The following is a 16,098-nucleotide window of genomic DNA, read 5'->3' as shown; positions in this document are numbered from 1 at the left end:
TGATCTCCCACTTTGGTGCTATCATTCTTCAGGTTCACTACACCCAGTGGCTTCCTTGGGTTTCCTAGGGACCTCCATGTGCATGTGTACACACCTCAAGCTGAGACACAGCTTGGTTCTCCATCCACTTGGTATACTGTGTAGCAGATACACTCCAGATAACTATTCTCAGCATCAAGGATCAGCAGAGACCAGAAAGACAAAGCCTCTTTTTCTTTTCTTTTTTTGGTGTGTTTGTGTGTGTGTCGCACACCTGCACGCATACCACCTAACAGAGTTGGCTTTTCTTTGTCATCCATACACTGTTTTGTGCTTCCTCCGCCTCTGGTTTTATCACCATGGATAAAAAAAGGACAAACGGTCTGTGTGGAGACCCAAGGCCCACCTAACAGAGTTGGCTTTTCTTTGTTACCCATCTGAGCCATCTCTACACTATTTTGTGCTTCCTTACCTCTGGTTTTACCACCATAGATAAAGAAAGAGGGCTGGAGAGATGGCTCAGCGGTTAAGATGGCTGTTCTTCCAGAGGTCCTGGGTTCAATTCCCAGTACCCATATGTCAGCTCACAGCCATTTCCAGAGGATCTGACACCTTCATACCAACGCACATAAAAAATAAAGTAAAATAAATCATTTTAAAAAGTTTTAAAAAGTGCTGGGTGGTGGTGGTGCATGCCTTTAATACCAACACTTGGGAGGCAGAGGCAGGTGGATCTCTGTGAGTTCGAGGCCAGCCTGGTCTACACAGCAAGTTCCAGGACAGGCTCCAAAGCTACACAGAGAAATCCTGTCTCAAAAAGACAGGACAAAAAGTCTGTGTTCTTCCCCCTTCTCTACACATCTGGATCCATCCTGCTCCCCAACACACCCACATATTCCACAACTGCATCTCATCAATTCTGTTCCCTAACACCTTGCACAGTCCCTACCCACATCCCCACTGCTACTGCTAATTCCTTTGTTCAGATTTCTTCTTGCACCAGGACTGAAAACAGTCTCTTGACTTCTTTTTGCTTCTCAACCCTGTTCGGGTCCATCTTCTCATCTCTGACATCTTTTTATGGTGCAAAACCCACTGAAACCCCCTACTATTTGCAGACTAAAAGCAAGGCTGACGAGGACCCAGTAATTTGGTTTCTACTTAGGTTTACCTTCATCATCTCACTATCTTTCCCTCCATACCAATCCTGCATCTCATCTAAAGGTGTGTCAAACTCCTAGATTTTCTGCACCCTACCTACCCCCTGGTGGAAATGGCCAACTTTGAATCCCTCTAACGTGGCTGGAAAAATATCTGTTGTGGTATAATAGTTACAAGGGTGTCCAACCCTGACATTACAACATGATATTGTCATTTACAAATATACTAGACCACATTCATAGATATCTTGAGATATAGTGGATCACAAGCTACAGGCTGGACATGCTTGCATTAGACTGTTTCTCAACATATCTTCTTAACTAGATTACAAATGGACTTACTTGAAGCTTATGACACTATCCTATTAAATTTTGATATCTTCTGCACCTAAATGTAATTTTTTATATTGAATTAATGAGTGAATGAATGAAGGAATGAATGAAAGGATAAGTAGTGAAAAATTTAGTTTCCTTTATGCCTTCCCAAGCCATTGTCTGCAAATGTCCCTGCCTAACACAGAAAGATACACAAAACACCTAGTGCAGCCCAGTAAGGCTGTCAGCCCAAAGGCTTCCCCCATATGGCAATAACTGGACAGCAGCCAACTGCCTAGAGATCTGAATCTAGTTCTGTCAACTTCCTTGGTATGCTCATGGACAGGTCATCTATATTCTCTAAATCTCAAGTTCTTTATAAAACACTTTCTCTGATTACCTACAGGCACTAGCTGTGTGACTAAGATGATGTCAATTTATAAAAGTGAACACTATGAATTGAATGGGAAAAAAAGGAAATAAAAAAGGAAAGGAACATGACTAGTCCCAGGTTTTGGCACCAGATGTATAACAAATACATACATACATACATATATACATACATAAAAGTGGTGCAGGAGAAGGTTTATTATAGATATGTGTGAGAGTACAGCCAGACAGGGACATTTGGGAGTGTCCAGAGTAGACATGAGGCCATGTGAGAAGAAGGGAGAGAGGGGAACCAGGAGTCAGGAGGCCCAAAAGAGAATAGACAAAAAAACAAAACAAAACAAAACAAAAAAACAGGTAACCAAAATGGTTGGATTATACAGGGAAGAGCAGCTTAGGGAAAAGTAACCCAGCACTTGGGCTGGAGAAGTTACAGGTTATGCCAGCCAGTAGGACCCCCCATAACAGGGACTAAAGGATGCAGGGAGAATCTGGTGGCCAGTGTCCACTTTGATATGGTAGGTAGGCACCTCAGCCATTTGTTCTGGGTTTGAAACCTAACATGAGTAACTCCCAAACAGCAAGAGAAGCATAAGACAAAAGCAAATACAAAGCAACTAATACACACCCAAGATGTTGCTCTTTGATGGCTCACTCTGTTCTGAGTCCCAGAGCCTACCCAGGAGGAGGCAGCCACTGTGGAACTGGGTACCTGATGTACCACAGCTTGTCAGCGGCCGCCAGTTCTATTGCTTGACACGTACACAGATGCCAACACGATGGCATACAACTTGCCAAAATAAACATTTTCAGGAGACAGGGAGTTAGAAAAACAGATAAAAGCAAAGGGGTGGGGGAATGTACACAGGAAATTTAAAAGAATGTAAGAATATAAACACACATGCATGGAGATAAATATTTAAGACAAGTAAGTAATATTTTTTTAAAGGGGTATGGACTGAAGTATGGCAGTAGAACAAATTTAAAGAGAAAGCAATGTGTGTACATGTTTCCATACATGCAGACGGAAGCTGGGCCTTAAAATGAAAACTACTCCTTCTGCTACAAATATAACCCAACCCCAGTGTGGGTCCCGTGCCTTCTTTTTTTTTTCCTCTTCTCTCTCCTGAGGACAAGGTATCTTGTAGCCCAGGCTGGCCTCGAACTCCCTATGTTGTTGAGGCTGACCTTCAATTCCTCATCCTTCTGCCTCCATCTTCCAAGTGCTGCAATTACAGGCATACACATCTGATTATCTTAAGCCACAAAGCAGGAAGCATTTGTATCAAAAGATGCACTACGTATTGCTAAGTGCACCCAGAACTTTTTTGGAGAGAAGATCATCAGTGCATTTCTAAACTAAGCTTGCTTGAAGTTGCAGGTGGATTTTTTTGGGGGGAAGAAATTGTGGGGATAGCCAGGGATATTACTATAACTAAGTAAGAGGCCAAGTCAGAAGCATTTGCTAGAAAGTCCTAGGCACCCATGTCACCACCCCAGAGCCATCAGGATGTGCTATGAACACTAGAAAGCGAGCCTTCTTGGTGTGTGTGTGGGGTCTACTCAATTGGTGTTCAGTCTGCTTCAAACAAAACTACCTTGGAGTTGGTCACTAACCATTCTAGGACTGCTCAATTGAGATGGGCTGTTGACTCCCACTACTCAGTGATGGCCTCAACTCAGGATTGCATTCTCAATGTGCTACCCTGTACTGTGAGCACAGGGGAGGAGGCAAAGGAAGGAACATAGCCTGAGTCCTGTTAGCAAAACCAGTATTTCGTTCCTTAGACTAAAATCTCAACAACTCCTACTGACAACCCACTCCAGAAGAGTTCCAATAGAGAGGTAAAAGATGGGGTAACATAACTCAGCCTTCCTGCTCCCCAGCCAATCTCAAATGACTAGAAACCCTCAAGGGTCCAGAAAGCCTCAGCCTCCAAGTGAGGCTGCAAGCAGGCCATGATCTACAGAGACTTGCAAAGTCAACCTAAGCAAAAGGTGGTTGTGGGTCTATGAATAAACTGCGAGGCCTTTTCATTTCCACAAACATATCCAAGCCATAACTGTGCCCCATCCCCAGCTGACTTCTAAAGCAGCACAGAAAAGAAGGGTAAGTTCTCCTCCCAGTGGGAATCTTAGCCCCTTAAGTAATGGACAGAGAGTTCTTACAACAAAGAAGCTGTCTCTTAAGACACAGGGCAGACAGGGAAAGGCTAATACCCTGGTCTAGTACAAATTGCACAGCTGTGTAAAGCAGAGCTGGCTTTATGCAAAGCCGAGGACAGAAACAAAGTTCCAGGAGACAGTGCCAAAGACACACGTGATGGTTTTAGACTATGGTCCCCAAATTCTCATCCATGCCTCCTGCCAAAGTGATCCTTCTCTTGTACCTGAGCTCTGTGACTGCATGACCGACAGAATATAGTAGAAATGAATCTGTGCCAAGCCCTTGAGAGGAAGAGATTCTAGTTTCTGTCTTTTAAGTTATATGTAAAACCAGGACAACTGGAGAGGCATGCCTAAGAATTCTGGCCCCAAGACTTTGGGGAGGTCCCAGTAACCTCCAGCACCAACCTCCTGATGTGTGTCAAGACATTACCAGCTGCTATAGTCTCTGCCACTGCATCATTCCAGGCAGTGCTCAGTCCGAATTCCTAATTCACAAAAGATGAGAGTCTGACAAAATGGTATTCTATGCTACGAATGCCATTTTGGTTACTTGGCAGTAGAATAACAAGGCCAGCCTATCAATGACATACTACTAAAGCAAAATTCTAAAACTAGTGACTTAGGAACTGTCAGTAGGTGCTTAAAAGGAGGTAAGGAAAGTGTTACTGAAAGCTGGGAGCAAGGAGATCCTCACTGTACTAAAAGCTTTGGCGATTATGTCAGGTAAAGCGCTGAAGGTGCCATCAGACTTCTAGCTGACAGTAGTAAAAGAGATGAGAGGCATTTAAAAAAGAACTATCCTGGCTGGGCGGTGGTGGCGCACGCCTTTAATCCCAGCACTCGGGAGGCAGAGCCAGGCGGATCTCTGTGAGTTCAAGGCCAGCCTGGGCTACCAAGTTAGTTCCAGGAAAGGCACAAAACTACACAGAGAAACCCTGTCTCAAAAAAAAAAAAAAAAAAAAAAAAAAAACCCACTATCCAGTTTTCATACCAAATTCAAAGGTTGGATAAAAATTATTTAATTCATGTTTATGGTTTTGGGGTTTTTAGACCCACCAGTTTTTTTTTTTTTCCCTTGCATTGCTTTTTAGATTCATTGTGGTATAATCAACTGCTCATCTGAAGTGCTCAGCTGAATGATTTTTCTGCCACACACTCTTACTAATACATATACATATTCACTAAACCATCATCATAATGGAAGCCATTTCTTCATTTAAGACTTTTTTTCTCGTCTAGAAAGGCTGGTGATGAAGAACACATTTATTTTCTGACCCAATAAATTCTTATTTATCTATCCTTTAAATTTTGTGTAAAAACTAGATAGTTTCCTTTTAAACTATCCCATCTCTTTTTCTACTATCAGCTAGAAGTCTGACGGTACCTTTAGCTCTTTCCCGACAGAATCACCAAATCTTTTAATTTAATTTAATTTTAAGGATCTCCTTGTCTCACAGAATCTTACAGGCACAAGCCTTGTAAGTATCCAGAGGGCCGGTCTCACAGGCCCTCTCTGGAGACAACCAAGGCGTCTAAGAATCCTATGATCTATTACCTCATGGCAATTTCACAGAAAACCCAATGAAGAAAGGGAATTTACCTTCAAGTGATTGTATGTGTGCTGTCTAACTAGTACAACAGAGTACAGTGATTTATAAGAAAACCATGCCAGCATGGTGGTGCATGCCTCTAATCCCAGCACTTGAGAGGCAAAGTCAGAGTTCAAGGTTAGCCTGGTCTATATAGCAAGTTCTGGGCCAACCAGAGCTATACAGTGAGTCTGTGTCTTAGAAGGAAGACAGGAAGTTTTCAAAGGAAATACATCAGTTTGGACTGAAAAAAGAAGAGGCCATTACAAAATGAAAGAAGACTTTGGACCTCTGAAATATTATAAAGCAGGCTGAGAAAATTAATCATCTATAAGAAGAGTTACTTTTATTTTACTTTTTAATTTTGTGTTTGTATGTTTTCATGTATGCTTGTGTGTAGAGGTCCAGAGGACAACTGATGGGAGTCATTTCTCTCCTTCCACCACATGGGACGATTGAACTCAGATCATTCAGGTCATTGAGGTTGGTGGCAAGTTTTTCTACTCACTGAGGCACCTTGCTAGCCAGAATGAACTACTTTTTCATACATTTATAAATTGTATGTATTTGATCATATCCCCTACACTGCCCTCTCTTATCACTCTCCACATCCTCTGAATCCCATCTTCCTTACAAGCCACCCTCCTACTGCCATTAAAAAAAAAAAAAAAAAAGGCCGGGCAGTAGTGCCGCATGCCTTTAATCCCAGCACTTGGGAGGCAGAGGCAGACAGATCTCTGTGAGTTCGAGGCCAGCCTGGGCTATAGAGTGAGTTTCAGGAAAGGTGCAAAGCTACACAGAGAAACCCTGTCTCAAAAAACCAAAAAAAATGAATGAATGAATGAATAAATAAATAAACAAAAGATCACTGAGGTTAATTAGAGCTGTCTGCATAAGCATGGGTATGAGATTATTTATAGGAACATGGGTTACACCACAGAAAAAAAATAACTCCCCTCCCCCAGCAAATACCAACTACCATAGCTCCTGGGGGAGTCAGGGGCTCATGAGCTCTCCACCCTTATCCATCTTAGAATGTTGGTGGGCTCAGTCTTGTATGGGTCTTATGCAGGGAATCCCAGATTCTGTGAGTTCATGAGTGCAAAGGCTACTTGTGTCTAGAAAATAGCATTTCACAGTGCTTCTTCTAGTCCTCTAGCTCTTACATTTTTTTCCACTCACTAGAGAAAATGATAGAGTGGTCCATTTAGCACTGAGCACAGAATGAGCTGCTTTTATTTTTTAAAAAAGGTAACTTAAACTGGGTGGTGGTGGTGGTGGTGGTGGTGGTACACGCCTTTAATCCCAGCACTCAGGGAGGCAGAGGCAGGTGGATCTCTGTGAGGTCAAGGCCAGATTGGTCTACAGAGTGAGTTCCAGGACAGCCAGAGCTACACAGAGAAACACCTTGAAAAACAAAAAACAAAACAACAACAACAAAAAAGGTAACTTTAGAGAGTAGAATCAAAAGGCCAGGAGACTGAGGAAGAAATAAGACTCCCAAGCATCAGGACAAGATATAACCAAAGAACCAAAACAGGTAGGTGACGCTAGATGCTTCATTTTTTTCCTTTTTAAAAAGAAACATCAGGCTAGAGAGATGGTGCAGTGGTTAAGAGCACTGGCTGCTCTTCCAGAGGTCCTGAGTTCAATTCTCAGCACCTGAATGGTGGCTTACAACTGTCTATAACTGTAGTTTCATGAATTCCAATGCTCCCTTCTGGTGTGAAGATGTACATGCAGACAAAAGAACCCATATACATAATAAATAAATCTTGGGGAAAAAAAGAAAGAAAGAAAGGAAGCATCAACAGTGATCACCCTTTACCTATGTACCTATGTATGGAGCAGGGGTAGATTCTTTAGCTCATATGTTTTTATGGCAAGAAACAAGTACTCAAGAAGCTACACACAATGAAAAGAATCGCGCCCCAAAGTTCTCTTCTCTACCTAGACCTAATTTAGATGAGGAGATCCTAGACTTCAGGCTGATGCCATTAAGAAAATAAGACCTGAAACTTTGGGGAGAGATTGAGTGTATCTTGCATCTGGAAAGAATATGAATTGTAACCAGAGGGCAAACAAAAACTACTTCCAAAGATGGCAATCATGTCCTCCTACACACAAATGTTTCTTATGATAAGATATTGATGCTTCTCTCATAAGGTTGTGATAACTATCAGCCCTTCCCCTGAATTGTGACCTTAATCAATGAAGTTTAATAGAAAAGACACTGTGCAGGCTAGATATGTGGCTCAATGGAAGAAGGTTTGCCTTGTGTCTTAGACAGTGTTCTATAGCTATGAAGAGATATCATGACCACAGCAGCTCTTACAAAAGAAAGCATTTAATTGGGTCTTGCTTATAGTTTCAGAGGTTTAGTCCATTATCATGGCAGGGAGCATGGGATTGCACAGGCGAACATGGGGCTGGAGAAGTAGCTGAGAATTCCACGTCCAGATCCTCAGGCATCAGGAAGAGTGTGCCATAGGGCCTGGCTTGGGCTACTGAAACCTCAAAGGCCTCCCTCAGTGACACACTTTCTCCAACAAGATTGCACCTCCTAATAGTGCCACTCCCTGAAGACTACACATTCAAATATATAAGCCCATGGGGGGTGCATAGCCCTGGGTTCTATCCAAAGGACTACAAGGGAGAGGAAAAACAAAACAAAACAAAACAAAAAACCAGACCCTGTGCCTGTGACTTCTTAGGCTAAAAACTTACTCTTGGTACTCAGGCATCATGACATAAAAGTCATGGGGCTTATTCCCCAGCTAAGGTCCCCCTGACTGGCAGCACTGACTATCATTTCAGATCATTCTAACCTCTAACTGTTTAGTCACCTTTAACCTTTGGGGCCACTCTATCTGATGCTGTAATAGAATCAAACTTTACCAGATGAGCCCTATGTAATTTGCAATTTGTGAACAAAATAAATGACATACTTTTTTAAGCCATTAAGTTTGTGGTCATTTGATACACCAATAAATAAATAGACCATCCTAGTTAGATTCTGGGAGGCATCACAAGTAGCAGGGTGGCTGAGGCTGTAGGTCCTCCTGTGTGGTAGCCTATGATGACTAGGATGGGCTCTGTAACACTTTTACCCTATTACCCTCAGATGTTTTTTTTAAAATGAATATGAGTGGTTTGCCTGCACACATGTGCACCATGTGCATGAATGCTTGGTGAACAGAGACAGAAGAGGGTGTGGGAGCACCTGGAACTGGAGTTACAGATGACTGTGAATCACAGTGAGGATGTTGGAAATTGAACTCAGGTCCTCTGCAAGAGCAGCAAGTGCTCCTAACCACTGAGCCATCTCTCCAGCTCAGTGTTGCAGAGGACACTTCCTTTTCTCTATGCCTTAAGTTTTTCAGTGTATAAATCAAGTAGAGGTATGGATGAACTCCAAGCCATCTTTTCAGCTCTGATTTTCTAAAAATCTACAGTGTGGATGGGAAGAGTGGCCAAAGTAGAGAAGGACCATCAAGACATTACCAGCAGACCATGCTCCATAAAGGAGGCTATCCTCCTTAACGGAATGACCAACAGATAGGCAGTGCCTTCTATAAGCCAGGTAATGCTCCAGGCTTTGGGAACCCAGATAAAAGTCAAAGTCCTTGTCCTCAAGAAATGGACATTCCTTACAGATACCCAGGTTTCCTGTAACCTACAACCAGAATCAAGGCCACCAAACAGGAGACTGGCAGCTTAACTTCTACACTGCTATGACCCAGGTACTAAAAGCTCAGGTCCTACAGCACAAGTGGCCAAATTGACCCCCATCAAAGCTACTGAATGAGCTCTAACTAGAACATTTCCTTCTCTGCAAGTCACCAAGCTGCTTCTGATTCCATCACAGGACATCAGCACCAACACACTATGACCTCTGCAACTTAGAGAAGCTTTGAGAACCCCAACCTCCTCCTGCTGAGTTGGACATCCAACTGTAGATGCTAGAGTGGGAACAGCCTGCAGGGCTGTACAAGTCAGGTGAGGTTAGGCAGTGTATTCACTGGCCTCACCTACAAAGAGAAAAGGAACTCTGTTCCAGGAGGCCAGGATACAGCGAATGGCAAAGCTTAAGTTTTCTTCCCACTATAGGCTCCCGCTTAATCAAGTCTGCACTTCAAAGGGGCAAAAGGATTAAATCTGCAGAAAACCTAATTAAAACCTTCATAATAAATCCAGGATCTTTGACTCAGATTGGTTGGGGGCAGCTTCAGGCACAGCCATAAGCAAGCTAAAGATAAAGCCGTGCAAATAAAGATCTGAATAGTAGCACTGGGGTCCCACATGCTCATTGCCACTAGTTTCCAATTCCAAGAGTCCTTCCCACCCTTCACCCCTGCCCCAGAGCCAGATACATATGCCTCTTAGTAGTACTACTAGGTTCTACTGCATTCATGTTTCCCAAAGCAGCCAGGGTGTGAACACCCAGCTTTGTAAGGCACTGTACCCCTGCTCTCTCCAATCAAACGTCTGTCCACACCAACATGTTCCCCTCCTTGGACTCTTGAGCTGGTAATGATAAAAGGGCCCCAGGTCACTGCCAACAATCTATTGAAAAGTCAGACTACACAATATTCAAACGCCAAGATTATCAAATTGTAAACACCTTGGAAAGAGAGTAGATCATCCTTTCTTTGTTCCCCAGTGTTCAGCACAGAACCTGGCACCCAAGAGAGCCCTCAGAGTTCACTGACAGTCATTTCCTAAATGAACTAGCAACCTTCTGTTTCACCCAGCCCAAATACACAGAGACAGTGGCTAAGGTGAAGCCAACCACAGAAACCATAGGATCACAGTGTCTAAGTAACACCTACAGTTCAGGGGCAACCTCTGAGTGAAGAGCACAGGGGTGTGTGACTCCAAGCCAAAGCCAGGTTCCCAGAAATGAAGGGAGGGAGAGGAGCGCAAATGTGGCAGGAAGGAAGTGAAACCACAGAAGGGAGGCTGGAGAGGTGCTTTTTCAAAGGTACATCTGAAGCTCAGATATTTACAAACACTGTGCAGCATGTTTGGATGGCAATTGTGCTGGAAAACTAAAAGGAAAAGCAGTTCTGAAAACATTTAGAAACATGTAGGCGTGTATTCCAAATAGAAACTGGGGAATGTGTCAGCAGTCTTAGTTCTGCTTCGCAATTTAATGTAAACACCAAACATCCTGCACCTATGAAACATCAACATGTTGGAAATTAGAAGGAAAAAAATACGGGGCAGAGAAGGCCCTGCTATTCTTCCAGAGGACCAGAGTTTAGTGCTCAGCACTCACATCTGGAAGCTCACAACCTCCTATAACTCTAGTTCTGTGGGATCCAATGTCCTCTTCTGGCCTCCACGGGCATCCACATGCATGTGTATATCTAACACACAGACACGCACACATAAATAAAATAAAAATAGGGGGCTGGAGATATGACACAATGGTTCTGAGCACTGGATGTTCTTGCAGAGAACTGGGATTCAGTTCCAACACCTATGTAGCAGTTCACATCGGTCTATAACTCTAGTTCCAGGAAATCTGATGTTCTAGTGTTTGTGTGCACTAGGCATGCACATGGCCCAAATACTATAGTATATACTATATAAGAATAGTACTATATAATCACAGGGTATATAATTCCTATAGTAGTGACTTTTTTTTTTTTTAAAAAGTGGGTTCATGTGTAGTGGTGAAAGCTTGTAATCCTTGCACTTAGGAGGATATGGAAAGAGGACTGCACATTTAATATAATGTTCAGTGCAAAAGTGTGTGGCATGTATGGAGGGATTGGGGGTTGTAGATCAAGACTACAAACCTGTGCGCGCACACACTGAGTAAGACTTGCCATCAATGTGGTTTAAGCCCAGAAGAGTGGTTCCCAGAGGTAGAATGTCTCAGTCACTTAATGCTTTGGAAGAGTTTAGTTCGGGGACCAGTTCTTACTGGTCTTGCTGTAGATACTCAACTTTTGGCTAAATCCAAAGCTCTTACATGCTTAAGAATGTAAGCCTACCAAGCCTTGTGTGACTGGCACAGTCCATAAGACTGAACAAGGACCAAGTCTTGTATATACATTGTGGGGGAACTCCGGCCGTATTCATACCAGTCATTCCTCACATGCTGCATCTTGGGTCTTACCCAACTAGCCACATCTGGACACCAACTCTGAGTGAACTAAACATCCACCACCACCTCAATCCAAACCTAAGGTGCCATGTCTCACTGGGCTCAGCCCAGACATTAGGAAAGAGCTAGTGCTATCCCAAGCAGAGCTTAGCATTCTCACACCTGTCCCTCCTAGTGATAAGAGCCTACCAGCCAAATCTGTCCATCTGAGATTTACAGAAGAGGCTGTGAAAGTATCTGTAGCTTTATTAAAAGCCTGAAAGTTCTTCTGGGACACCAACATGCAGCTTTGGCCAAGTCTTAAGAAGCACTGGAGAGAGACACACATCGGTATGTCTGTTCTGGAAGCTTTTTATCTCATCACAGGGTGGGCGCTGCCATTAATCCAGCAGCTTCACACTAGCCCCTATGCTAAGCCAAGCACCGCCATGTTCCCTCATTGCATCCTCACAGCAACTCTGACAGTCAGGTAACTGTTAATACTGTGATGTTATAGCTGAGTCAGCAAAGATTTTAGAGAGCACAAGAAAGTGTTCTGAGATCTCACTATCTGGTTAAGTATTTAGAGCTTAAATTTGAGCCTGGTTCTATAAGATTCCAAAATCTTTCATTTTTCTATAGTCTTATATTCTTACCTTTGCAAAGAGGATAAAAAGAACAAGATAGTGGATAATAGCAGACACTGAATAAAATTCCCCAAGTTGTTTTCTTTGTGGCCAAGCCTAAGTTGTTACAGAGCCTAGACTTCTGCTTGGAACTTATGCTAATATGTGTAACTGCCTACCTACCACTACCCCAGTGTGGTCCTCACACCACAGGCTCAAAGATATTCCCATCTTCTCTAAGCTACTTCTTACTGTCCTGTTCTTGGAATGCTAGGGCTTCCACAATACAAAGCAGAGCTTGTTTTAAGGTTACTAGCTGCCATTCCCAAATAGAGATTTTTAGAACTAGAAAATGTTGTGTGTCAGACAAGACTTCTGCCTAACGGTCAGAAAAAGCTGGGCCTAAACAAGTAAACAGTATGATCAGCAGTCATGATAGTTATTTATACTCTGGCAGAGATCCTACCTGGGTCCCAGGCTACTTGGCAGATTCTTGATGCTATCTCCCAGAAGTATACCCTACCCACCTGCTCAGAGTCTCCCGAGGGGCTTTAGTGCCTCCGGCTCCATGATTGATGCTGGAGTTCTTGTTGGCAGTCATGGTCATTTCGGCTTTCTGCAAACCCAGAGCCCTGCAAAGAAGACACTCCTGTAAACCAAGTTTCCACAGACAGCCAGAGCACTTCAGTATCTTCCAGAGAGGTCCACCAAGGCCACAAGCATTCCTGTGGCAAGTGGCAAAAACCACTTTCCCACTCCTGGCCTCTGGTGGAAAAGAGTTTGTGAGCTAGCAAATAATTTGTTGCCTCACAGAAAATGATTTCCAGTTCTCATTTTTACGTTTCCTATAATTCTTCACCATATTCATAATTTTTGCTGTATTTTCCTACCTCTTGTCCTATTATTCATTCATTCATTACTCATGGATAAAACTGAAATATTTCCTCTTCTTTAAAAAAAAAGTTAGCTTTTTTTCTAAGCAATAAACCAATGATTCATCCAAAAAGTATTTGCTGAGAAACTCTACCCAAAGCAAATGGTGATCTAGCAAAGAATAAAGTCTGTCCTCATGAGCTTACATCCAGTGAATAGCACAGATAAGAATCACATAGGTGTCTTGTGCTGACTACTAAGTGCACATTATTATATTAGACAATAAGTAGTTTGAAGCCTGGGTGAAGAAAGGAGGAAGAGGATGTGATATCTGACATGTTCATGAAAGGCTATTCTGATAATGTGGCATCTAAAAGACATCATACAATTAGGGGCTAGAAGTAATAATCATGTTTTCCTAATATCTACTAAAATAAAATATACATAAGGTATTTAAATATTTATAAAGCAAAAAAACAAGTCTATCCTGAGACTAGAGAAATGGCTCAGTGGTTAAGAGCCCCAGATGTTCTTACAGAGGACTTCAGGTTCAATTCCCAGCACCCACAAGAAGGCTCACAACTGTCAGTAACTCCAGTTCTAGAGTTACAATACCCTCTACTGGCCTCCATGGGCACCAGGCACACAAGTGGCGTGCAGGCAAAACACCCATACACATGAAAAACTGTCCATCTGTATATCATACACAGCTATAATATGTTACCAACAGGAAAAAGAGCCACCATCTAAGGATTATTTTTTGGCAAATAATGAAATAGGGGGGGAGTTAAAACTTAAGGGTATATCCGGATTGGAAAGGTAGAAATATAATTATTTTGCAGATGGAATAATTTTGAAAATATGTAGAAAGTATGTAGAAAATCCCAAGGGTATGATATCTGACATGTTCCTCCACACAAAACCCATTAAACTAGTAAGTGAATGGTACAGTTTTGATCACGAATGTCCCTCTGAAAGGCCCATGTGTTGAAAGCTGGGTCTCCAGCCTGTAGTAATAGTGGGAGGTGGTCAAACCTTTGGAAGTGGAGCCTAGGAGAAGTAGAACACTGTGTTTCCTTCCTAGACATCATGAAGTGAACAGGTCTCCTGGACTACATGTTCCCACTGTAATATATCGTACCTCCACAGGCCCAAAGTGACCATGCACTACAACTTCTGAAACCATGTGCCAAAATCAAACTGTCTTCCTTAAAAATGGATTGTTTCAGGTATTTTGTCTCAAAGTAATACTTAATATAGTAAGTTCAAGATGGCTTGCAGGGCCGGGCGGTGGTGGTGCACACCTTTAATCCCAGCACTTAGGAGGCAGAGGCAGGCGGATCTCTGTGAGTTTGAGGCCAACCTGGGCTACAGAGTGAGTTCCAGGAAAGGCGCAAAACTACACAGAGAAACCCTGTCTCGAAAAACCAAAAAAACAAAACAAAACAATATGGCTTGCAGGATACAAAAATCAGTATTTTAATCTTTGCTAATTTTATTATATCATTTATTTTGTGTGCATGTGTATATGTGTGGGCATGCGTATGTATGTACCATGGTTTGTATGGAGGTCAGAGGGCAACTTTCAGGGAGTTCTCTTCTTCCACTATGTGGGTCCCAGGGATCCAACTCAGTTCGCCAGGCTTGGTAATAGGCAACTTACTTGCTGAGTCATTTGCCAGCCCCCAAAATCATATTTAAAATTTATATTTTGGCCCAGAAAAATATTTTAGCAGGTAGAGGCTTGACACCAAGCCTGGAAACTTAAGTTTGATCCCCAGGACACACGTAGTGGACAGAGAGAATTGACACCACCATACCAATGAAAGATTTCTCTAAAGAAATGCTACTGGTGCTTTTGCTGGCAAGATGGCTCACTGAGTAAAGGTACTTACCACCACACCCAGTGAGCTGAGTTCTATCCCTGGAACCCACATGATGGAAGGAGAGAACCAGCTCCCCAAGGTTGTTCTCTGACCATATATGATCCACGGTGCATGCATGCACACCCCACACACAAACAACCAATTGATGTAATAAAAAGAAAAAGGAACAACAAAAATGAAACCAGAGGAACCTCACTTCCATTTTTTATAAAGCAGAGAAAAATACTGTTTAAAGAAAATAACTGTGTAAACTTCAGTGTCTAATATGACACTAGGGATAATGATGATGACATGATGCCAGGCCAGTTGCCACTGGTCACCTATGCACTTTGGCTCTGGTAGAGATACTCTCTACTGGCAGCCAATGCCTCAAGTGCTTGCATATAGTTCTGTGCAAGAAGGAGAAGAAGCAGCAGCCCCAGAAGCTCTGTCAGGCCAGCTCTCAGCTTCCTCAGGGAGTTCTGCAGGTAAGGAATCAACTTGCCACATGTCAGCTTTTGAGGGCCCATGGCTGCAATGATCACAGTAACTATCACTACCCAACAACATAATTCTCAACATGTTCTACTTCTTCCAAGGTAGGCCTTCAGGGAAGGGGCAGATGTGTGGAAACACTGGAAACTGAATTACATTTAAAAATATAATGAAAGATGTTGTTTCTTTCCTTGATGAATCTCTAGAGTTGGGAGACATGGCCCCACTGCTCTGGAATGATATTCTGTAGATGTAACATGAACAGAGAACCAACTAGTGAAGAATGAAGCTAACACTGATATTTTGATGGAATAACAAAGAAAAAAAAGTTCTGGGATGATGTAACAAAGAGAGGAGCAGGCCCAACTTCTTCAATATATTTTTTTAAGCTATGTTTTCTTATCTATGTGCTAATGCACTGTGTGTGTGTGTACGTGCAGGGGTGTGTGTGTGTGTGTGTGTGTGTGTGTGTGTGTGTGTGTGTGTGTGTGTGTGTTGGGGTGGGATGCATGTGCCATAAGTGCATGCAGAGGATGGAGG

The 16,098-nt window shown here is 42.7% G+C and overlaps 1 protein-coding gene across 5 annotated transcripts in view; it reads right to left on the bottom strand.

Moving 5' to 3' along the window:
- Positions 1-16,098, bottom strand: part of Dennd2b (DENN domain containing 2B) — a 202,199-nt gene that overhangs the window by 41,717 nt on the left and 144,384 nt on the right. For all 5 annotated transcript variants that reach the window (XM_052763470.1, XM_052763468.1, XM_052763471.1 and 2 more), the window contains one exon: positions 12,853-12,957. In XM_052763470.1, the coding sequence (XP_052619430.1) occupies positions 12,853-12,932 (80 nt within the window). In that variant the 5' untranslated portion in view covers positions 12,933-12,957. The remainder of the gene's footprint in view (positions 1-12,852; positions 12,958-16,098) is intronic.

The sequence above is a fragment of the Peromyscus californicus genome, unplaced genomic scaffold, assembly GCF_007827085.1.
Source record: "Peromyscus californicus insignis strain IS unplaced genomic scaffold, ASM782708v3 Scaffold_4__1_contigs__length_199733344, whole genome shotgun sequence".
NCBI lineage: Eukaryota > Metazoa > Chordata > Mammalia > Rodentia > Cricetidae > Peromyscus > Peromyscus californicus.
This window is presented reverse-complemented; position numbering and strand designations above follow the sequence as displayed.